Below are 25,033 nucleotides of genomic sequence, written 5' to 3' on the forward strand. Positions count from 1 at the left end.
CCTTTGTTATTTTCTCTGTTATTACGTACGCATTTTCAAAACACTGTAATAAAGCTGCGTGAAAGCAAGACAAATTAAGGCTTTATCATCAGGCAGTTTCCGGGCAACTACATAGAAACAGAGACTTGAGGAGGCGCCAGAGGAGGTCGCTGTTAATCAACTGTACATCGATGTATTTTATGGTCAAGGGACTTCCAAATACAGAATGTCTGATATAATTGACTACTGATTAGCATGTAAGCTAAAAATTACCCTCGAAACTGAAACTAGATGTACTGCAAACAGGAAGAAATAAATTAAGTATATTTGGTAAAGGAACACACACTCAGATATGAATGACTTTTTTTTATTGGGTTTACCTTATGCAAGACCATAATGATCTATATCCCCTTAACCTCATACATATTTTGTACATTTTTAACATTGCATAAGATCGTATAGAAGTGATCTATGTAGTGATATGAGAACATTATTCATTGATGTAATTGTTAGATTGAGAAAAAAAATGACACATTCATTCCCTCTGATTACGAGTGTGATCATCTTCAATCATGCATTATGGTGGTCTTGTGACTTATGACTTCAATGCAAAAACAAACAGGGCACTTAAGTATTAGGCTACAGTTTTGATAAGTTTGTCCATCACATGAAATGATTATACATGCCAAATGCTCGACCAGACAACCTGCTCGCGGAGGGCATTGAAGATAATGTAGCAGATCAATCAAATCAAAATGCAACAAGTTTAAATCTCATTGCAACGACAACAAAAAAAATGACCCGATTAACCCTCTGCTCTGAGTCAATACAGGTAAGATTCATTATTTCAAAATGTAGTAAGCTAGATTGTCTGCCACGCTTAAGCGTGTGGAGCATCTTCAAATCAACCAGCATGTCTGTGTGATCAGTTTCACGTGGAGTGGGGAGTGCTAGTTGCCATTGGTGCATTCACGTTTGCTATTTGTTAGCATGCGTGAGGGAGTGCAAGACAGTAGATGATTGGAAGGCTTCAGAATACTATAGCGAATGTAAACATAGCCTAGCTCCGCCAAAATATCCAGTCTACTGGGATTGAAATTCTCAGCAAATCTCAGATTTTGCACTTAAAAAGCCCTTGTGTGTAAATGTGTAAATCTATATCAAAAACATGCATCCATACTGGTATCCTGGACAATATAAAAATTGGTTTAGTCAAGTGTATACATGTGAGTAAATGGAGGCTTGTGTGCCATTGACAAGTCTATATGTACAAAGTGTGCCGACAATAACAAAAGTTTACTTATCCCTGACACTAAGATCAACGTGTGCAACACACGTAAGACATTGAATTTTGGTCATTGGGAAAAAAGGCAACACTAAATGATTACTTTGTGAATGAAATATCCAACCTATCAAAACCAAACATCAAACCTGAAAACAATTTTCATTATAGAAGGGTGATCTAAATTGCAGTATTTACAGTAACAACATTACAGGCTGTAAGCGATGTGCAGTGTTGTTTTCCCACTGTGGTATTTGTAATGCTGTGTACGAAATCTACACAATTCAAAATGCTTAAATCTATCACACTGCAGAAAAAAAAATACATTTTTTTTTAAATGTAACAGTCAACTTCATAGCCAGCCAAGTATAGCTTTGTTATTGGTTATCAAAACATGTTCCAGGCATGTTCTCAGTGAAAGACACTGTTTTCAGCATCAGCTGTTTAATCCTCGCCCCAAAATCTCTTAAGTCTTGTACAAACAATGCAAAACAGAAGGTAACATTGTCAAGATTCTCGTTTTCAAAGATCCAGTATAAACAACTTCCCTTTGAAGTTGATTTTTTTTTTACAGTGTACAAAACGTGCAGTTTTATTTAAAGAGTTAAATATTAATATTGAATTTGGATTATTTACATCAAAACAAAATCCTCTGGATATGAACAGAAGTTCCTTCACCACTGCCTTCAAAACATTTCCAGTTCCCAAACCGAAAAGGAAAAAAAAACAACAAAAAAAACTCTCCTCGAAAAAGGATCTAAACCAAGATGTTCCCTCAAAACATAACAAGAGAAACCAGCTAAAGAAAAGACAGAGACGCCCTGGTCTCCATTTTTTTTTTTCCTGAAACAAAACAGGACATTTAAAAACAGATCACTGTAAAACATGTATTTGAAATGAAACCTTACGATCTGGCAGTTAACCTTAAATTTATGAACACGAGGTCTCCAGCTCACCGTGAAGTTGGGGAAATTGTTGACTTGTCATTTCAGAACATTTGGATTTCGATATTTTCGGGCACCGCATCAACTGAAGTGTTTGGATGTACGAATACTACTTGGTACTCCGTGGTTTTCTCGGCCAGGTTGGAAGACACGGTGCCAACATCAGCGACAGAGAGAGAAATCTTGTATTATTTTGCCGTGAGCAACGTATATTTCTTTAGTTATTATGATCTATGTGAATTTGTTTGTTTTATCTTCTTAGAGGTCACGTCGTCTTCACCAATAAGAGTCACGAACAACCTAATGCCCACTTGTTCTCAGAATATGATCGGGCTTTTTATTTTCCAGTAAGTCAAAGGAAGTTACATGTGCTCTCAACTGCTGCTGATGGAGGGTTTTGGTTTGGCTCTTCATGATCACAAACTTTGGTGTAACTGTGTCAAATCTTTTCTTTTTTTTTTTTTTGGAGGGGGGGGGGGGGTCTATCAGGTTGGCTGTGGGTGGATTTCACATTTAACAGCTGAATTTGTGCTAACCGCAGCACGATTCCCTTCTTATCATCTCTAAACAATGACTTTGAATCTGATACTTGTGAATTCTAAAGGCCGTAATGATCCCTTACGTTGGAGGATAGAGAATTAACTCAACATAGGTGACCCTGAGTGAATCATTGGCCTTGTATGATGGCCTTTTTTTTTTCAATTAGAAAAAAAATAAAATAAAATCCTGCCGCTAATTCAAAAGGTCCAGAGGTCCAGAAGGTACAGGCACAAATTGTCAGTAAACACACTTATTTACATCAAGAAATTAAAAAAAAAAAAAAAAAAAAAAATTAAAACGGAGGGAAAACACAATGATAAATGCCCCCCTGCCCCCTCAACACCCCTCACATCTGCTTTGTGCCAAACGGTCGTCCACAAGGATGATATGTTTGCATCATAACACCAAGAGCTCCTAATACTGAGTCCTCTTCACATCCGTGATCCCCGTTCCTGAAGGATCTGCGGGGGGGGGGGGACACAAAAACACAAGCATTCAGTCAAAGTTCTCAAGTGTGTCTCTCACATACGCACACACAGAATGTGGCGCAGAGAGGAAAACATTTCAAATGCAGCATGAGAGAGGAGATCTAAAGAGTGGTGCTTGTACAGCAGATTTGGGAGGAGAGCATAAGAGCACAAAGCAGGACTGTCGGGTGGGATGTGGGTGAGGGGTTCGTGACAGCTCTCCCCAATGGGAAGATGATTATGAATATGATTATGATAATATATATATAAACAAATAAACGGACTACAATAATAACTTACTGTGTACAGCGCAAATCAAACCACGCAGCACGTTTCTAGTTAAATCATTTGAAAAGGTGAATTTCAACGAAAAAGTTTGTTAAAATTCCTATTCAATGAAACAATAAATCAAATGCAACTTTCAGAAAATGTCGTCATCATAAAATATATTCAGATCTGTGTAAAAATATGTCTTGCACATTAAAGAAGGAAAAGAAAGCCGAAGTTGGTTTTGTTATGAACTTGTGTTTGGGAATGTGTTGGCATCGAGCATCTGTCAGCAGGATTATGGAAAAACTACCAGGCGAAAGTTCAAATGGGTGCTATAGAAGAATGCAGGGTGGGGGAGGCAGGTTCATTTGACACTCCCCCCCCCACACACACACACACACACACAGTGGTCTTGGTGGAGGGATGCTGTCTGCAGAGTTCCCTTTTAACTGCGATGCTTCAAATTTGGATTTTAACATTTTTTCAGTGACGACACTTGGGATACGCTGGTAGTTTTGAGGTTTTATGAACATTTAGGAAAATCCTTTGGAAATTTCTTAAGCATATTCAGGATGTGGCCGCGCGGCACAAGGCCTTGCGCCATTTCGAGCCAAATACATATATGGGCTAGCTTAAATGCTACAATGCAGCCTGCTAACAAGTGCTGTGACACTTGTCTAACTTACAAAAATCCATTCAGTGCCATGTATGAAGTTGTTGTTTTTATTTCTAAATTAACATGTCAATAATGACATGAAACAGTAGTACAGCATATTCACATTTTTTCCTTGAACACACATGAGGAGAAATTGTTGAACTGTGCTTCCACCATCAGTCTTTCTGACCAGCCAAGCTAGCCGGATTTTGCGTGGCAGCATGTACAGAGTATTTTTAGCGGAATATTCATTTTCCTTACAAAACAGCTTAGTCGGAATATTTTCATTTTCGGAAAAAAGGGCAAAAAGCAGCAAAAAAGTGGAATATTGAGTGCATGTAAACATTGTCAATGTGAGTGGAAGAGGGGAGAATGAGTCAGAAGGGAGCAGCTGATGATTCAGCGTGCCCTCCAGTAACCAAGGCTGGGAGCAGGACAATAATTACAAGGGTCTTATTTACACTACTGAAACAAATGGAGCTCTTCCATCTGGTTTCTGAGAGAGCTCCATTCGCACACAAGTCTTGGACCGTCTCAGCGGGGACCATCTGGCTTTTGATCTAGCTTTGGCTTGTAGACAGGGAAGGCGGAGGGCCAAAGCTGATTTCCAACCTGGATGGATTGACTTTATTATCAGCTCAAGTTGTCTTCGGACACAATTGTGAAAACACCTACAGAAGCGCACACGACATCAAGGAGACATGGGAAGGGAAGAAGGGCGAAAAACTAGGGGTGTTTGGTGGAGGGACTACGAGCAGTTGAGCGCTCACCAGTGAGTCATGAGTGCTCAACCCTAATCAGAGTCATTCATTTCATAATCCGTCTCTTCGTCCTCGCTCTGAGCGATATGAAGCATGCAGACGGCACAGAAGAAGACAAGAAAGGCATGTTGTCAAATAATGGAAATGAATGAAGGGAACAAGGCGACAAATAACACAACTGACAGGTTGTGTTTGGAGGGGATTAGCACACAGAACCACATGCAGGTCGAACTGAAAAGGGACAAGAAAACACACACAGTCGTTCCCAAAGGGCACCTTCCAAGAAATTCACTTCCATATTTGCAAATGTATCACAATTTCATCTGCTTATTTGGGTGGTGATGCACAGATGTGACTTGATGTGGTGCCCATGGAAACGATCTAAATGTCTCTACACTTGCTTAACGATGCGCTGGGAGTTTTCAGTGTTGCTCTGAACCCCTAAGGGTGTGCCTCCCGCTTTGCTCCCTAATGACAGACCAGCTCCACTGTCATGAAGACCTTAATGCCCCGGGTACAAACTACACTGTTGTGACTTTGTTATTGCAGGTCAAATCGAATAAAGATCTCAGTGTGGTTTTACAATCAACATTAGTGAAATTTTCATTTACTCCCGACACTTATGGTCCGCTGCAGGACTGAATAAGCACAATGTGCTCCTTCATGGAGTTTCTCATCAATAAACCAGAGGTGCTCTCTTTCCCCTGGTGGCGTGCAGTTCCAAGAAATGCATTTCAAACATCCAGCACAGGCCATCATTCACAGATATTTCCCATGTATGAATTTTCTAACTTATCTTTCCGCGCACGCATGCGCGCACACACACACACACACACACACACACACACACACACACACACACACACACTCTCTTACCTTCGCCTTCTCACTGGGTTCACTGTTTGTCCCGTATGACTGATTGTGCAGCTCCTTGGAGACAACACACAAGAACTCAGCTTGGTCCTCGTTTCCGTAGTTGTAAGAGGAGCCGATGCTGACCAGCTAGAGAGATACGAGAGCAGAGCACAGACCTGGGATCAGCCTTAAGAGTGTTGAGGTTAAAACAACGTAGGAGAAAGATGAAAGCAATGGAGGAAATGTTGACAGCCACACAAGCAGCACAAAGTCTACAGGTTCCTGCGATTTCAATCTTGATTTTGGAACAATTCCACCAATTTGACGTAACTCAAGTGACCTCACACAAATAACATTCAAACAGTGTATTCAACCTCAGCTTTGAATTTGGTTTAGAGGACAATTTGTCTTACATTTTTTGCTTCATGAAATGAGTGGACAGTGGGGTTGAAGGAGAATAATGTCAGGCAAAAGTCTTTGACGACTGGCCTAAAATCTTTCCGTTTACAGGTAAACGAGCGATCGAAGACATGCAAGGAATGTTCATGTGAGGAAAAGTTCTACTCAGTTACTATTTTCAGGACCTGGAGACATGTCAGCATGGAAATCAGTGGTAAATGGAAATATATATGAAAAGACAAAAGGGGGCAAACTGAAAAAAGTTTATCAAAGTCATGACACAGAAAAAAAGGAACGAATGCAAGAAAATGTCCGGAAGACACAATAAGATATAAAATATAACCAGCAGATAAAAGCAGGAGGTCATAGAGGGAATTCAAGTGCAGGGAGTTGACCACAGAAAGCAAACATGCTGGTTGAAAATAAAGGAGGATGGTGGATTTGCCTCGGTCAGACCACGGTTGTTTGACGTGAAAAGCTGAAACTAAAAAGTGATGAAAAGAACAAAATCCCTGCCAGAGCAGAGAAGAATCTCCTTTCTCTCCATCCACGGTTTAGCTCTGTGACCTGAGCTCTGGCTGTTAGACGCTTGGACTCAGCATTCTTTCCATTAGGTGCATTCAATAATCTGCTGTTTACCTACGTATCTTGTCATGTCTGCTAGAGCTGCGCCCGTATACACGCTGAAACATTCGTCTGATCACATTACAACCAGCCATTAGTGCACTCCTGCATTCATTAGCAGTCTGTTGAGAAAACTGTCGACCTGTGGAAATGTGCGTGAAAAAAGTATATCGTCATCATTTAAATGCAGATCATCATCGTCATGTTTTTTTGGCCACATTCACTGTGGCAGGACTGACAGCTTTAAGATCTGGCAGTAGAATTGTAAGTTGAGGGGGAAGTGCTTCCAGTTATCGGACTCAAATCGGAAAAAAAAAAAAATGTTGAGAGAAAAATCCTACCAATGACATCTTTAAATAAAAGAAAAATGATAAATAGAAAAGGGACAGGAAAGAAACTACATGCACACCTATAAAATGAGAGAAAAATCCTACCAATGACATCTTTAAATAAAAGAAAAATGATAAATAGAAAAGGGACAGGAAAGAAACTACATGCACACCTATAAAATCATGGAAGGAAAAAAAAAAAAACAGCATTTCTTGGTCCTGAATGACCATATTTACCTCTGAAAAGTGTGTGTGTGTGTGTACACTGCAAGCTACTTGTATATGGTTTGTACCCAGGTGTGCATGTTCAAACATGCTTTGCCTCATTAACCACTTCTCCCAGAGACTTGTTGTTACACAGTCTCTCTCAAGGATCAAGCAGAAATATACAGCAGAATTCCACATCACACTTCCTAAAATCTAAAACCGTGCAGCAAACTAAGACTCTCCTCAGTCTATTGCTGTGCAAAATACACTTCGAATCTGAAGGTTGGCAGGAGGTCATTAAAGCTAATCTTCACAAAAGTCGCTCCTTAGCAGCCGACCGATCCCTACATGAGTGTTTCTAGGAGTTTCCCAGCTGACCTGTGTAAGGAGATTAATGTGAGATTTCAGCTTTGGAGGAAGATCCAGTGATCCCTCCTCTCAGAGATTCATTCGCACATCATTCACACTCAAGCGCCTGAATAAATGTCATTAAGGAATGAGCCTGAGGCAGCTGCAGCTTAACACAAACTCTTGTGTAAACTTAGGATTCTCTCTGCGTTGTTTGGATCCGTTTTCGGTGATGTGAACTAGGCAGATGACCATTCAGGGCAATTTGACCTCTTAACAGCACTATGTTGTAACACAACTGGAAACTGTGACAGCTTCATCAAAGCAAAGCGCAGAAGCTTACAAACTGTGAGTGCTATATGATTAAAATAATATACAGACAAGAAAAAGGTGTCGTGTTCTCTTGGCCTCGTTGATGAGCAAGCAGTACAAATGAACATGGAATAGAATCAACTCAAAAAATGGCCGACATCTAGGTGTCTACTTGGGACAAACAATGGCCAACAGGGTGTGTATGAACAACACAGGGACCATGCAGTGACCAGCCCGTGGACAGAAAGTTGTGGGACACACCTCTCCGCTGTTGTTTGGCAAAGCAGACTCCTCTCCCTTCACCTCCCTTGACACAATGAGCAGAAACTCTGACTGGTGGGCCCGCCCGTAACCTATACTGACAAGCTGCAACAACCAATCAGAGCACAGAAGGGATGCCCGGATCATGTAAGCGGACAACAGAAAGATGTGATTTGCCGTTTGGCTTTTATCCATTTCCAACATTGAGGATTGGACTTTCTGGGTCAATGTGAGCATAGCGGGGATGGTGAAGCACATGAAAGAAAGACTGCGGCTCTTAGCCCTCAGGAGGAGCTTTACCTGTTCAAACTTCCAGCCATCTGACATGGTTGACACCATCTGTGTCAGCTCCTCTTCCTGGCACTGGAGCACTCGGTACACATGCTTCACCGGAACCTGAGAGGATTGACACGGCCATGAGGAACACTCCGCTTTGAAAAAGGCACAAAATCCCCCCCCCCCCCCCAAAAAAAACAGCACAATAATGTTACGATAGGTTACACACACCTGTGATGTTTTGCAGTCCCTTTCCCTGATCTTGTCCTTGATGAGCTTTATTAATGATGTGATGTTGTAAAATTCTGCTTCTTCTAGCACACCTACAACAGTGTATAAGGAACAGTTCATGACCAAATTTCTTCCAAGATGTAAAAACACACATCTGATTTATGTATTGCTAAGATTCCAAAGTATAACTTGTTAGATTACATCCATCTTGGGTCAAACTCGTTTGTATTCCAACAATATTCAGTTAAACCTGAAATAGAACTGGTCATTTAGGTAGTGCAGATATAAACACCTAAGATTTTATTCCAATAACTGCCATCATTTATATCTTAAATCAAATACATTTTACAATCATAAAAATGTTCAGATCCTTTTCTATAAATGCATTACCTTCCTCTGCCAAGTCCCTGTTGAGCACCAGTTTTCCATGTCTCAAGTAGTTCAGCACTGGCCCAAAATATGTGGGGTCTCTGTCTATGAGATAGGCACCAGTTTCATCCTTAAACACAAAGAGAGGAATATTCAGTTCCCTGCCGGAGTCGGAAACTTAAAGAAATAGTCAAACATCTACATTCGTCTGATTTGATTCCTGTCAATTGTTTCTTATTGGACTCAAAAATGACAAATAACTTTTTTCAAAGTGTAACTAGTCAGGAAGTCAGTGGGATAATAACATGGTGTGTAAAACTCCAGGGATAAGAATAACAAGGGCCGCTCCTGTGTTGATCATCTCTGCAGGACAACTTCGACATATCACTTTACTATTCCCACTGGCCTTGGGTTTGATCCTGATTCCTTCACAACCACTGGGTATTCCCCTATTTCTGTAAGTACTGTGATTAGACATCTTTTGTCTCATGAGGGATGAGGAAGCTCGAACAATTAGAGCAGAAGAGAAAGAGATGTGGAACAGCATGCTGAATCCTCCGAGGGGAGCAGGAGAAAGCACCATGGCTTACAACAGACAATTAGCCCAGTCTGGTCTGTTGCATAGTTGGCCTCACACATAACCCAGGGGGGTCGCTTTGAAGAGCTGCAGTTCCACACCAGTTTACTCCAAAAAATAAAAAATTGTTTAACGGTTTAACGTAATGCGACAATAAGCGAGTCAAACATGTGTGACTTCATTACATGTCAACAAAGAGGTAAGGCCTTGACTCACTCTCCATCAGTCACTGGGTCTTATTTGCTCATCATAAGTCAGTTGTAAAGGTGGAAACTGGACACTAAATAAAACATTTTATAGGCTTTTACCAATATTTTTTGGAAGAAAACATCACTTCCGCAAATGTTTTACAAGTGCTTTTCAGTATGTGCAAAATGGAAAAATAATAATATCTGTATAAAAACAAGTTTATGAGATTGCTAAAGGACAGCAAATGGCCAAATCAGTTTTAAACCCCTAATTTGTCTATTTCTACTCTGAGCTGTAGGTCTCATGCCCAGCATTTTTTCAAAACGTAACACAAAAGTGAAGTGAAATGTCCCAATGTGCAGATTACAAATCAAAGAAGGGATTTCCTTGGATGGACGGCGAGTGGATGGTTTATATCTGTATATTCAGATGATGTCAGACCAGGAGAGTTTAATCTTCACTTAAAGTAAGATTCAGCACTGATATACCGAGAGTGCAAACAAGGGGGAGAGTACGTTACAGAGTTATAACTTGCTGTTATAGCAGACACTAGTTTTTTAGTGTGTGTGTGTGTGTGTGTGTGGGATAATCCATCAGCCAAACCCTACTATGATGTAGCTCCTCATCCCAAGTCCAGACATAGATTCACCTAGAAACCTGTTAATCTTTTCAATAATGAGAAAACGTCCCAGAGCATTTTCTTTTGAAATGAATCTCTGCACCCTCATGGCTGGTTGACCTCCTTTCCGTGGCAAAGATATCCCACAGGAGGATGGAGTTCTATTCTGGTCTCGTAGCCCCGTGTCAGTTCTTTACATTTATATAGTCATTGAAGTTTGGCTTTGTCTGTTTCCATCCTGTTGGCCCACCTGTACTCCAGCTCAAAGTTCCCTTGAAAGAGGCTGAGTCACTGAAAATTGCTTTTGACACGTTTCCAATATTAAATCCTTACTTGAATCTATTTCTTATGAATGAACAAATAATTCAAAAAGTGTTTTGTCACATGGAACTAACAATAGAACTCAAATTATTTCCTGCATTTGTGTAGAGTGTGCAACAGAAGAGCAGTAGAGCAAAGCTGTGCGCTCGAGTCTTGTTTCAAAATTAAATATAGAATGATGAAAACAGAGGGGTGATGGAAACTGAGGACAGCTTGACGCGAAGCAGCATCTCTGTTTGCTGTTCCAGTGCTGAATGCAGCAACATCAAAACTATTTTAAACCAGACACTGATACAACCTCCAGTGTGTCTCACTGTGACTATTTGGCGGATAGCCTGTAAACAGTCAGTGGAATAAAGTAAAGCCAGTTTAAAAACTTTGAGTGACATGAGGTGACTACATCTATATTCTACCTATCATCTATCTATCTATCGAGACACAGACAGACAGACAGACACACACACACACATATGAATAAAAGCAGTGTTAATGATTGATGCATCTTTGTACACCCAGTCATATACAAAAACCAACCTTGAGTGTTTGGTCACATAACTCTGCTCCAGCCATTAACATGCAATCAAGATTGCAATCTTTAAGCGGAACTCCAACTATTTTACACATTACTCTCTATTTACTGTTCTTGTGTTTTTTAAAAAGCTATATAAAGCTTGTTATTGGCTCCAGACAGGAGCTGCGTGAAATCTGATCAATAATGCTAGGTGACTTGAGCCATCACGAGTTGTGGAAGGAAGACTTGTGTATCTATTCATTTATTCTAAATCTTAAAGTTCGGCTGCATCCATTTGATCCTGATTCCAACAATGTTTAGGTAAGCTACGATTAATGACGGTAAATAAATAATACTAACCAACCACAACTTCTCTGCAGCCAGCAAATGCTCAAAAAGATACTGTGTGGGCGTTACACTTTGCTTCCTCTGTATAATTACTTGGTGACCTGCTGTACTACGAGGCCTGTTGCCGGCCTCGATTCACTAGAACTGGTCCTCTGGGTGCACATCTATGAGGGACTTTGGGTGACAATGGCCCAGTTCAGAGAAAGATGCGTATGGGGGCTCTGATGTAGACCCATGTACACAAAGGGGACAGTGTTTTTAATTAAAAACAAGAGGCTGTGTCTCTGGGGGCCCTCGAAGGGGAGCACTGGGCAACACACACACACACACACACACACACACACACACACACACACACACACACACACACACACACACGGGGAGTGTACTGTAGACAGGTCGGAAGAGCAATGGCAAATGGAAGAAGCACAAGTAAGTTCATGTTAATACTATAGTTGCAAAACCACACAAAGGTTCAATGTTCACATTCAGCACTAAGATAACCGAACATTTCTAGCTTCGAACTCTTGAATTTCAAGGCTTTAAAGACAGTTTAATGTTGCATATGACTGCAGATGAGACTTGTGCTGCCACGGAAATGTTGGTACTGGTTTGATACTGTTCACCGACTGTACCAGACTGACAAAACTGGCAAGTGAGCGAAACCTTTACAGTTAAAACGCATCCGCAAACCATCTTAGCAGAAACTAAACCTTCAATTCACCTTACAGATGTTTGATGGAACAAAAACGCTTCATGTATATACTGCCCAAATCCATCCACTTAGTTCAAAAGAGGTAATAAAACCCGTCAACAACAACCGCCGGAATTAGACCTTCAGTGAAGGTCAGGTTTGTTTACTTTGTTTACTCTGCAGTTGCCGAGACATCTGCAATGACAAATGGCAAATCAAAGTGGGCCTGATCCAGACTGAATTCAAATTTAGGACAACTTAAAAGCCAATTAGAAGGGTGGGCTTCACAACAGAAGACAGTGGAGTGTAATGACTATCGCCCTTCTGCAGCACACAATACATTTATCCTGCTACAGGAAATACCATGGTGACCCACCCCTTTGAGCACATTATGTCAAATAAGGCTATCTGCACAGTCTCAATCCTTAATGCAACAAAATGAACGTGTCACTGCACATTAGCTTCTGAGTAAAAAAATAACTGAGCACCTTAACTTTGCATAGAACCATTATCCTTTCAACGCTTTGAATGTGTGGAGCTATTTACTCCCTAATTATTAGCCATACGGTTTAAATTAATCTTACACCAAGTTGTGACATAAACGATTAACACTATCAACTGAAGCCATTTCAAGTCGTTGGGGCAAAAATGTTCAGAGTGAAAGCATAATCGAATGCTGCTCAGCCATCACTGCAGGAAAACAAGACCCCTGCAGAAACAGCGCTTAAAGATGTTGCAGTAGAGCGTCTGAGTCACATGACCGCAGCTACTTAGCCAAGTGGAAGTCTGATCCTTGTAGAGTAGGAGCCAGGGTCCCTCTGGAGTAGAAGCAGTAATGGCATAGTCAAATAGGCCTTCATCTTTTAAATAATACACACATCATAGCATAGCTGTATAGTGTGAAACTAGCTCATATTTCAAAAATATTTAACAGTGGTTTGAACGAGAGGTCGCCCCTTCATCACCAAAAGCCTTTCTCTCATTTTCAACTCTTTAAGGAAAGACCATTAAGATGCTTAAAAAAAATGAGTTGTCCAGGCTCTGAATAAACAACTCAATTTAACATAGATCTGTCAAGCCATGAAGTTGCTCCAAGAAACATCGAACTTTATTGAGGCGTGAGTAAAAATGTCACAAAAAGGACATCAGAAGTTAAACTTCCTGGTTTTGTTGATAACGTTTCAATTTAATGCAACATGAGCTCATGCTCAGTTTTAGTCACCCAGGCACTAGGATTTAAAAACTAGCATTGAGCTGATGAAGGCGTTAAGATAAGTCTAGAATCGCAGTGGATTCGCCAAAAGCATTCTGCTGTGTCCCGTTGAGCTCTTACTGTGAGGAGGATGGAGCAATAAGAGGGGATATCACCGTTAAATATTTACGTTGCTTCGCAGTGTGCTCAGGCATGACATAACCTGAATGTGGCATTAAATGCAGCCTTATTTCTCTCCCACATGCTGCAGAAAAGAACTTCTTCAGGCAGCAAATGGATATGAATATGAAAAGAATAAGATGTTGCAGGAATAAGAATCTTTTGTGATGGGACGTTTGAAAAATTGATGCAGCTCTCAAACCAAGAAAGCTTGGTCTCTTGTTGAGTAGTGCTGACTTGAGTAGTTTGAGAAAGGATGTGCGCCTCTCAGCTCATTGATTGGACAGTTGGTTTTCATACCAGTGTCTGTACCATCAATTAGCCTAACAAACCTAGTGACGACAATATGGTTTATACTGGTTATTCTTAGATAAATTATTAAAAGGACTAATTCATAAAAGACTGTCAACTGCTACAATCATGCATGTGATAGCACTTTCTCCCTGGCCTACCCCGATGTGCAAAACAGGCTCCAGTCAACAACATGAATAATGCAGATCTCAAGAGTCCTGCTGAAGCACGTCAGCCTGCGTGACTGAGAAATGAACCACTCATTTCCTTGGCTGGAAAACACAATACTGCATACTCTGCTGGGCTTCCTTCTCATGCAGTGTTGTGTGATGCAGAAACAACATGGCCTTCTTGGTTCAGTTGTGAACAAGATCAAACCAGGTCAATGTATACAGTTTGAAACACGGTTGCAAGTGATATTACATCCAATAATAACCCATCCTTTACAGCGAGCTATCTGCCTGCAGGACAGGGGTATGGTAATGGCTTCATATTCACTTACGACAAGGGAATGAATGAAAAGATCCCTTGCTCAGTGAAGGGTAAACTGACAAAAAAAAAAAAAGCAAGCAGATTATTTAGAGATTAAGATATTTGCATGAAAATATGAGATGAGCCATGGTCTCAGTTTAGCATAAAGTAGGGCAGGGGGTGAAGATTAAAATGTGCAAGTGGATGAAAACAATGAATAATGGCTGAGGCTGTAAAACTGAGCCATGAAAAACAAAGGCATGTTACACTATGTATACTAATACATTGTGTTTGACAGGGCTCAGGGGCCTTAGAGCACACAGGCTGCTGTTAAAACCAGCAGATGGGCAAACAGAGAGAGGATCCTGCTTCTGAAGCATGGAGGCCATTCAGGGAGATGAGTGACTTCATCCCAGCAGCACCTCACCCCACTTTGCATTGACTATGTACTCATTATGGGAGCATCACCACCGGCACACAGTAAATAGAGACAAGGAAGCAGACTTGCCCCACGAATGGCAGAGAAATAACATTGAAAAATTAAACCCTACATTGTCAGATGATATGTTAAATGCAGCACTAAAGCCTGTAAAGTTCGCAGGCACTAGACGGACCAGTATATATACACATATTTCTACATCGATAGTGTATAAATGACATGCGTTAATAAATTCAGGTTGAGTTATATACAGTGCTACTGACACTTAACTTCAAATGACAACCAACCCCGCTTTACATTTTTGAGCAAAACAAACAAAAATATCGCCAACACCCCTAGTTTTGGCTTGAATGTACTTATAGAAAAATGTATTCTGAATAAAGCAATAATTACTTAAAATTAATATTATTTTCTCTTCTTGAGTACTCAGGTTAAGACAAAGGTGTGTTGGCTTCTCTTGACGTTTTACTGCTCGAGTGCAGAGCAATGCAACGGCCTCGGTTGGAGAAAGTTTCCAGTTACAGTATAAGACTTGTGTTTCCTCACACGAATTGCAGCAGAGAATAGTTGAACATCACATCAATTTAGCGACAATTTACATAGCACACAGTATAGACTTTTGCTCACGAAGCCACAATGACCGACCGAGTTAACGAAACAAACATAAGCTAACAGCAAGATCGAATGTCATGTGGTGACTGTCGGAATCTAGCTAGCTTGGTGTGCTAACGCTCACTAGCCACAAAAAGAAGAGTTTAGGTTGTGATTAGCATTGACCGCTTTATGAATGTTACACACCTTCAAAAAGACATTTGCTATATTAAACACTGGTGCTAGTCGGGTCATTGTCCAACGTGGTCGATAAATAATGCAGTAAGCACTCAAGCCAATTTAGTGGAAAATAAAATGGAGTTAACCAACTACGCTCCAACTACAGAGCAGCTACTGCTAACTAGCTTGACTAGCTTAGCATTTACCTTGTCAGAGTCGAGCTCGGGGTCAGCTTGGCTCAGTCTGTAAAGAAATGATTTTGGATCTCGACACAACGTTTGTCTCGTTGTTAAAAAATATGTCCCCCCGACGTTTAGTCGAATCCATTTCGATGCCCCGCCACCGGATGAAAGGTTTCTTTCCGCAGGAGAATGGGTCAAACATCTCCGGTGAACGGAGCCGCTGGTCTCGGAGCTGTTCTCTGCCATCCCGCTCCTTGTCTCCTCCACCCTCGCCTCGGCTGTCTGAGGAGCTGACAGGAAATATCTAAGCTGCAGCCACTAACTTGGAGTCCACGATTCACGCAAAGCTGGCTGCCAGCCCCGCAGCCACTCCTACTAACCCACTCCACCAGCACTGACAGACACTTGCATGAATTATTCCAGAGAAAGGAGGTCCTCTCCAGCTTGATCCACGGACGCTTCAGACGAGGAGCGACGATCTCTTGATTGCGAGCCTGGAAATGTCACGAAAGCAAAATCACAAGGGCTAAAACAAGCACCATTTTCTATTTTCCTTGTATAAAAATAGCTATTCGGTACAAACCAGCATGTTTGCAAGAGTATTATTTTGCACGACACAAACACACTTTGATGATGGGCCGGTACTTTATTCACATGCTGCAAAATGTGAGATGCCATCGCCACTGAACGCTGCTGCTTTCACTGTCATGACTGTGGTTGATAACAGAAGACAGGACACAAGGCTTTATTTGTATGCCTAAATTCCCTACATGCTTTAATTACTGGACTACCAAGCATTAAGTGGAAAATTCATCATTCAACATCTACTGACCTAGCGCACAAATAATCAGAGAGAGAATGAACAGATTCATTAAATTATCAGAATATGATTAAATCACTGAGCAAATAGAAAATGTATGATATAGTAAGAAAAAAGCTGTAAAATATTATAGTTTACAATAATTATTCACATTCAAAGGCTTTACATCTCAATACATACACAACATGGCCCCTGAACATGACTTCAATCCAAATATGATTCATATATTAGAATTTAAATAACACAGAATGAACTAGAGGCTAAACAATAGCCATCAAATAACCTTATACAAGAATAAAAATACAAAAACTGTATCCTAATATCATTGCATTACTTGCTTCAAATTTTTAATAATACATCATCTGTACATCACAGTTCTAGTCAGTTACAAGCCAGGTAGAGTATTCCATACACAATGTAACCAACTGCCATCAACTTGATTCGAACAATTTCTCTAACCAGAGGCAAACACTTCTGGAGTGCTTCCTCAACTTTATAGACAGATACAGCAATTTCATCGGTTATTTGGATCAGATAGATATTCTTTAACTGACATCCAACCACATCAAGCCCTGGGCCCCAGGGCCAGAGGGTCTTATTCACCTATACTCCAGTCACACACTGCACACAGACTCAGCTGAAGGAAGAGGACCTTTGGAAAGGACCTTAAGGTAATATGTCAAAAATTAAAAGCATTATGATAATACATACTGCTAAAACAAGAGCACAAGTTAAATCAATTGCTTTAACTTCTATTGGGCCAAATGTCAGAATGAAAAAAAAAAAAAGAAAGAAAAAAGAAAGAAAAAGTTCCGCCATCTTGCACGAGGGACAAAAACTTTACTGTGATTGCTTCCAAGAATGATAGTATGTATATGCATCTCTGTCGATGAAGGTTTTCTGTTCAGCATGGGGTGGTCAGCACATAGGATTCTGTTTTCAATAGGACATACTGAACATGAGCAAACTATCCCACCAAAAAAATAAATGGAAGAATTCACACCACAAAGAAATAGCAAGTGAATGGTACAGAACAGCCAAATCATTCAATAATATTCGCTATGGTTGCCAATGCAGTCAAAAATACCCACCTTTTAAGATGAATAAACTACATCTCCAGTGCCCTAGGAGAGAGAGGCGAACAAGGCTGAGCTACAAAACTGGCCATGCAGGAAAGATAAGCAAGTTATGATTAGGAAGTATAAGCTAGTGGCATGTTTACTCGCCTCCTGTTAGCAATACGTCCTCAGTAACAGCTATGGAGGGCTCACACTTACACAGAGACTGATTCTGACCCATGTCTCACTGCAGACCGGCACTCTGCAATAAGCAAGTACCAAGAGACTAAAAAGAAAATTCAAATACAGTGGGGATATTTGGGCTCTGACAAACATACATAGAGGATTTGAGTTTGGTAAACATGTGAGACTGAATCAGCTTACAGTATCTGTTATAGCTATGGAGTATATGCACTAGACGTGGGGGGCTGACTACAGCTTGCACATATGACGTAGGATATGGTTTAATTAAGATATTAGGATTGGCTCTAGTTCACAGAAGCTAGATCTTGTGTTATGGTTATCATTGAGGCAGGAAACCAGTCCTTGGATTTGAGATAGTCCTAGCGGTACCCAAACTTATATATTCGCCCTTCTCTTTCCTCGTTCAGAATGTACAAAAAGCAGATGTGCATGGTGGTAGTCTTATCATCCATACATGGAAAAATGCAGTAGAAGCCTCACAGAGAGCACAAAGAACAAGCAAAGCAACCCTGAATCCAAAGTTGTATTTTTCCCATGGTTCTACTCAGGAAAACAAACAAGGTCTAGATGCCAGCGTCTGTAAGAGTTTGTTTACATTGCGGTGATGAAGGGCATTAAAGAGGGTGTTACTCTGCTCAGTGATTGGCCTCAGAGCTAAAGAGGAGCGGCCACAGGAGGAACTGTGCTCCTATAGGCCAGGGTTTTGGTGCCTTTGATAGACCTTTCTCCACACTTCCTGGATCTTCTTGCACCATCTGTCAGCATTTCCGCTGGGGTCCATCAAATAGTATGTTCGGTTAGGCTACAAAGATGGCAGGAAAAAGGAAAACGATAAGGAAACCATGTTTGGAGGAGAAAAGCTTCACAAATGTCAACATGTTGCAGGAGGAAAATGAACTTGCTGCTCGACAGAAATAGTAGTGTACCGTATGAACAAAGAAGGTTTTGAAGTTCTTGGCCTCAGGGCGCAGCTCTAGGGACCAAGGAATCTCTCCTTTCAGGACCTTGTTGACAGGATCCACATAGTACAGGTGTGGTCCTTCAGTGAGAAGCAGCTGTCTCCGTCGAGCAAACAGACCCTGCAATGGAATGCCACGTCTTGAGAGTAGTTCACCAACAGAGGGGGCTATGAGGCAACAGCATTTCCCTCACTACTGGAGGGGAATTCCCCTCCACTACCTAAAGTTTTTGTTAGCACTCAGAGCAATAACAAAGGAAGTGACTTCACTGATTCAGAGGAAAGGGGAAAACCTTTTTGCGTTTTACTCCCAGTTGATAGAAAACAGCTAAAGTTTTCAGTTTTTAAATATATACTAAAAATAAATACAGATATAAAACAGGGATATTTTTAACAGATCAGTATATTTGCAACACACCTTCCGTTTGTCCACTGGGCCCATTTTCAGGATCAGGTTATTCTCAACAAACTGGTGCCTGTGTTAAAAAGCATATCTTTCAACAGCATATAGGCTGCTACACAAAAACATCAACCAAATATAATTCTCACATTTTATGGGCGTGTTGGACTTGCAGGTAAAATAACATTGATTTTCAGACAGCCAACAGACTGAGCCTGATCAGGAGTTTACCAGGGGTTTCCAGTGGTTTGTTTGTCCAGCAATAGCTGCTTCTCCTCTTCAGTGAACTGCAGGTCCAGCTCAAAGGAGTTGTTGTCCAGGTCATGGATGTACTGCTCAATGTTGCTGCTGGACCTCTGTGGGGGCGTGGATTCATGTGGTGACAGGGAGTGTGATGAGCTGGACTGGCCCACCTGCATGTTGCTGAACTGGCTCAGGAGGTCGTCATACTAAGGTTGGAAATGAGATGGGTTATGTCTCGGCGGACCCAAGTCTTTCTTTGATAACGATAATAATGGATTAAAAAGGCAACTGTAATATTTTACATTTCCATAGCAGTCCTCATCATCCTCAGACATAGCTGGCAGGTAGGGGGTGAGCTTAGGGGGCGTCTGCAAGTGTAGGTCACTCCAGGAGATGTTCTCGAAGAAAGGGTGTTGCTTCAAAGGGTCGTAGCCTCCCATCTCTTCACATCCAATGCGCTTTGAGGGGTCCAGTGACTGAGAGGAAAATCAAAATCAGATGTGACATGTTTTCTTTGCACTGACACCTAAAAAAGTACCGATGACATTTCTCGACAGACACCAGTTTCATTTAATTGGACCTTAAATGTATGAGGTAGAGAATGTGAAGACTTACCAAAAGTTGTCTGACGAGATCCTTGGCTCTAGGGAAGAATTTCTCTGGGAATTCGTATTCCAGCTTTATTATCTTCTGGAATATTAGGTACTCATTTCTACAACAACAGGAAAGGAGAGCAAAGTTGTCAATTGATTGGTAAACTGCTGTGGTAAACTGCTGTGATTCACCTTTCTGAAAACCTTAAATTACCAAAAACATAAGGAATTTCCGTCCATTTTGCCATACATACACTATTCATTTTGGATATTTCTATCATTGAGACAGCTGTAACACATGATGTAGTGTTTACTTATTCAAAAGTGTTTGTGTCAATCTCCAGTAATACAACTAAACGACTTCTCAGTTCATCCACTTTCAATTAAAATCTTGGACTGTTTGAACAAGAAGTTGAGATCTACACTGAAGAGTAGCTGAGTATTCAGTGGCAGGATGCACCGACCTGTTCACTGAAATACCGTTCATTGTCGGGGTTTACTGACAGAACAAGTCAAACCTAAGTAGAATGCCTGCTTAATAATCCAGGCATTTACTTCTTCCCTCTGATAGCAGCAGGAAAATAAGCTCAGAGTTTAACCTGTACAGCTACATGCTTTGTAATTGACTTCAGTTGTTTTGTCGCCGTCTCCCATTCTCGGTGGATTGCAGGTGAATTAATCCATAAATCAGCTTCACATCACATTACATCTCTGTCAGCACCATGTGGCTTCTTGCCAATACCATTGTAACAGGCCAAGCAGCAAACACTAATTTATTTCATTGGTTTATGAAGAAGAAACTAAATGGTGTGATTCTCCAGAAGTGTGCAGGTGGCTGTAACAGACAGGGATTGAACTGTCTCTATTTCATATCACTGCTTACTACCTTTCTGTATCATTTTATTGTTTTCAAAGATTTCATTTTATCTGGTTCTTCTCTTGGTTTTTGTCATAAAAAGAGAGTGGTCATTACTTGTTTTTGTTATTGCTGACGTCGGTGAAATGAACACTAGTGACTGGGCTGTGCCAACAAAACTCCCTCTGTGCTTACCCAGCTCTGAAAGGTGGTAAACCAGCCACCAGCTGATAGATAATACATCCCAGTGCCCAGAGGTCAGAGCTACGGAAAAAAGGAAAAACTTGTTATGGAAATGTACTTGCAGAGTTTATGCCACCCTTATCTGACAAACAGGAGAAACACAACAATGATTTGCAACCATGGTTTTCGTGATGAACAAAACTCAATACCTTTTGCAGGCTGATTTCTCTGTTAACAACTCTGGAGAAACATACTGTGCTGTTCCAACAAAGGAGTTTGCTCGTGCTGCCAAACAAGACAAATAAATGGTGAGGGGACATGAGTAACTTTTCTGCTTGAAGACAGTTATCTTCATCATATTTTTTACAATCGTAAAATTTAAATCAGTACTGGGGTTGTACCTTGCTTACTGTCTGATGATAACTGTTTTGCTGTCCCAAAATCTGTTATCTGGATGTGCATCTCTTCGCTCAGAAGAATATTCTCTGGTTTCAGGTCTCTGAAATTAATGAAATTGTCTTTAATTTATAAAATAGGGTTTGACAACAGTATGGGGGGGGGGGGAGCATACAAAAACAAAGTGAGAGAGTCTTACCTATGAATTATCCCCTTATTGTGTAAGTATTCTAGAGCACAAACTATTTCAGCTGAGTAGAATCTAGTGCAGGTCTCATCAAATGAACCAATTTTGCGAATGTATTTCAGGAGCTCTCCGTTCTTAGCATAGCTAAGACCAAAATCTGAGGACAGCTAGTTAAGGATCATTGTGATTACAGGACATCAATTGTCAAAAAAAAAAAGCCATCTAAGAAAATATAAACTGTTGCAAGGTATTAACATGGAACACGCCTAGATATACTGAAACTTGTTCAAGAAAGGATACACAACTTCTCATCATCTTGAAATGTGAAGTAGAGCTTGACGAAGAACGGGTGATCCAGATTTGACATCAAATCCCTTTCTCTTTTCACATACTGGGCTTTGTTCTCCTTCATAATATGCCGCTTCTCTAAAATCTTAACTGGAGGAGAGGAAAGAACATTTCAGAAGATTGTAGTAAAAATATAATCAACACTTTTTTTCCCACTGTATTGCAGTGTAATTCAATAGTTGATGCATTTTTACTTACTTGCATATTCTTTTCCTGTTACCTGCTCTCTTGCCAGGACAACCTGGGGGTTTTAAAACATAGGTCGTTACTTTCACATTAGACTTAAAAGAGCATTTACAGGAATTACAATCTGTCTTGTCAATTCACTTTCAAAAGTGCAGAGGGTGACTCACCCAAGTACATTAATGAAAGGAATGCTAACATGTAGTAACATTTACCAAGGTGTTATTCAAAAGATAAGTGGAATGCATTATAAATACCGTTGAGAAGGAGCCCTCTCCCAGTATTTTGCCAAATCTGAAGTCCTCTGGTTTCTTCTTGCGTGGCTGAGGGGCCTGAGCGGCCGGCTGTGTGCGGAGGTCTGAGCCCTGACTGCTGGCAGACGCTCCTACAGCACGGGCCTCTGAGGCCGAGCCCTCCATGCTGGGACAGTGGCTACTGCTTGCGCCTGGGATAGCAAGTGGCGAGCAGGAGTCAGGGTGGTTTCTTACCATTGATGGATGCGAGCAGGAACAAATGACAACGCTGGGCTGAATAGGCACAACATCATACTGGAAAAAGAAAGGGAACATTCAGAAAATATCAGTCAGCAGGGTGATGCAGTTGGAGTTTTTGATTAAAAGGTTAAAATAACCACATGTGGTTTCAATTGTGCATCTTTGCTTGAAGAAATACAGGCACTATGCATCATGGTCTCAAACTGTCAGGTAGCCACACCAAAAACTAACAGTGACATGTGAGAGTAGCTAATAAATAAATCATCATAACATAATAACAGTATCATTCAGTACCAATGCCGATGTATAAAAATATGTTTATGGAACACGTTAGTGTATCTGTTAGAATTTTGAACTGTCATGGCAGATGTCACCATCATTCTGTGGGCAGACTGATGAAGCAACAATTTTGTGTTTGCTAGAAAGTAATGAAATGACAAAGCAGTGTCAGGCAATAAACAGAAATGATATAGTACCTAACAACCATAAGTTGGATACAAATTCCTGCATTTTTGGGGACTGTATACTGTGGAATAACAAAATGATTTTGTAAACATGATATTTAGCGTCATTTTTTTCTTACAAAAGATGCTGTGCATGACACAACAGGAATGGACGATGACGAACATCGATAATTTAGCTATTATTCACTTCAAATGATCTATTACTACTTCAACTAACATCATAATTTGCTGATTTACAACTTGAAGCGAGACCACTTGAGGAGCAAGGTCTAGTATTGATAAGGACATCAGAGAACTACAGAAGGAGCCGCGTCTGTTGGTCGCCATCTCAAGAGTAAACATAATAAAAACATCTCCAAGCTAAGTTAAAGTATTAATGTGACAACTGCTCTTTCTCGAAATGAACGCTGATCGTTAACATTTGTATGCAAACTACCTGTCCTCTGACTAATTTGCGATGGTACTGTAGCTAGCGCTAACAAACACCGGTGAGAAACCCACCAAGTGATTGTTGAAGATAAACATGAACAGGTTTTACTTTCAAATGCCGTATACGATAATGAGCCCCACTCAAGTCATTTTGTAGCTTGGACTACAATAACACAGTGAAAAAGAAAGTTGTTCAGGTTAAATACAGTCTATGTTAATTAGTTAGTTCTGCTGGCCTAGCCTTTTCTCATTCAAAAACCAAGGTGTGGCCATTTAGCTGCTTTATCCAGACTTGGCTGTAAAACTAGTTACCAGCTGGCCATATAACTATCTCTTGACTCATTACCGTTACTATTGGTTAGCCATGCAATGTTTCATTGAAAACATCAGCTACCTAAGCCCGAGTACTGGCGGAGCATCAGGCCTTTGCGAACTTTCTTTGCTAACTAACGCCTGCTAGGAAGCTAATGTTAGCTCCTGCTGCCTTGTCAAATAATACCGGCCATAACTGACAGTGAGTTATAAACTTGACGCTAACAGCCTGCACATTAGCTAGCGTTTATGTTAGCCATCCCGATTCACAAACAAGCAACTTCAACACCTCTTTACATCGTCCACAATCGTGTCACTGGGTCGTGATTACACACAATATACTGCCGTTACTCTCAAAATGTGAAAAGTAATGGGCTGACAACGTTAACCTAACAATCTATCTAAGGTGGAACGCAATACAGCTCGTGTTAGCTAGCAGTAGCATCATTCGAAAGCGCGAACCTGTTTAGCTAACATTAGCCAACAGATTAAGACCCATGGAAATGTTGCCACATTTAATAAAACTAATGGCAAGCATTGGTAACTTGTAAACAAATGTCAAATCAATCACACTGCCTGTAAACTTGGATAAAACCAGGTATGCAACATACCAGATTAACGTAGGAAATTTTCGTTGGTGTTAGCCAACATTAGCAAGCTAACATTGCTTGTGAGTCGTAAGCGATCTTTTGCGGCTAACACCGCTCTCCATAGGAAGGCCCGACCTAACTATTTGTTGTCAAACAGCCGCCACACTGTACATTTTGAACACCGGCTTCGAGCCGTTATTCATATTAAAGTCGCAACACTTACCAGCTGACTTGTAGCTCTTGCCATGGGAGTTTTCCGCGAGTATTTATTTGGAATAAAATAATTAGAGAAGCTCCAGTAATGGCTGCCTTTGCGCCTTCATTTTCGAGCTGTGACGTCGTTCCACAACAATGTTACCGCAGGACAGCAGAGGAGAGTCCCGCTGTGTCCGCCCCCCTCGCCACATTTACAACCTACTCA

At 40.8% G+C, this 25,033-nt stretch overlaps 2 protein-coding genes across 7 annotated transcripts; both read right to left on the bottom strand.

Moving 5' to 3' along the window:
• Positions 1-1,817: 1,817 nt before the first annotated feature.
• kctd5b (potassium channel tetramerization domain containing 5b) lies at positions 1,818-16,356 on the bottom strand. Of its 5 annotated transcripts, XM_086195704.1 has the most exons (8): positions 15,919-16,356; positions 9,131-9,239; positions 8,741-8,832; positions 8,534-8,629; positions 8,234-8,338; positions 5,775-5,900; positions 4,908-4,975; positions 1,818-3,206 (listed from the first exon to the last, which is right to left on the bottom strand). In XM_086195704.1, the coding sequence occupies exons 1-7, from the start codon at positions 16,138-16,140 to the stop codon at positions 4,931-4,933; spliced, it is 795 nt and encodes a 264-aa protein (XP_086051830.1). In that variant the 5' UTR covers positions 16,141-16,356; the 3' UTR covers positions 1,818-3,206; positions 4,908-4,930. The 5 variants fall into 5 exon arrangements, with proteins under 5 accessions (XP_086051830.1, XP_086051832.1, XP_086051833.1 ...); XM_086195706.1 differs by lacking the exon at positions 4,908-4,975 and having other exon boundaries at positions 15,919-16,351; XM_086195707.1 differs by lacking the exon at positions 8,234-8,338 and having other exon boundaries at positions 15,919-16,349.
• Positions 16,357-16,548: 192 nt separating this feature from the next.
• pdpk1b (3-phosphoinositide dependent protein kinase 1b) lies at positions 16,549-24,993 on the bottom strand. 2 transcript variants are annotated; one of them, XR_015111629.1, is made up of 15 exons: positions 24,836-24,993; positions 22,581-22,871; positions 22,339-22,381; positions 22,093-22,230; positions 21,805-21,949; positions 21,611-21,708; positions 21,419-21,494; positions 21,222-21,290; positions 20,193-20,289; positions 19,880-20,053; positions 19,566-19,783; positions 19,353-19,410; positions 18,903-19,055; positions 17,806-18,778; positions 16,549-17,647 (listed from the first exon to the last, which is right to left on the bottom strand). XR_015111629.1 is itself a non-coding variant. In XM_086196058.1 (14 exons), exons 1-14 carry the CDS (start codon positions 24,857-24,859, stop codon positions 18,665-18,667), a joined length of 1,698 nt encoding a protein of 565 aa, XP_086052184.1. In that variant the 5' UTR covers positions 24,860-24,993; the 3' UTR covers positions 16,550-18,664. The 2 variants fall into 2 exon arrangements, 1 of the variants encoding a protein (XP_086052184.1); XM_086196058.1 differs by having other exon boundaries at positions 16,550-18,778.
• Positions 24,994-25,033: the final 40 nt, after the last annotated feature.

Source organism: Aulostomus chinensis, chromosome 23 (genome assembly GCF_037954235.1).
Source record: "Aulostomus chinensis isolate RoL2024-O1b breed Wild chromosome 23, RoL_Achi_v1.0, whole genome shotgun sequence".
Lineage (NCBI taxonomy): Eukaryota > Metazoa > Chordata > Actinopteri > Syngnathiformes > Aulostomidae > Aulostomus > Aulostomus chinensis.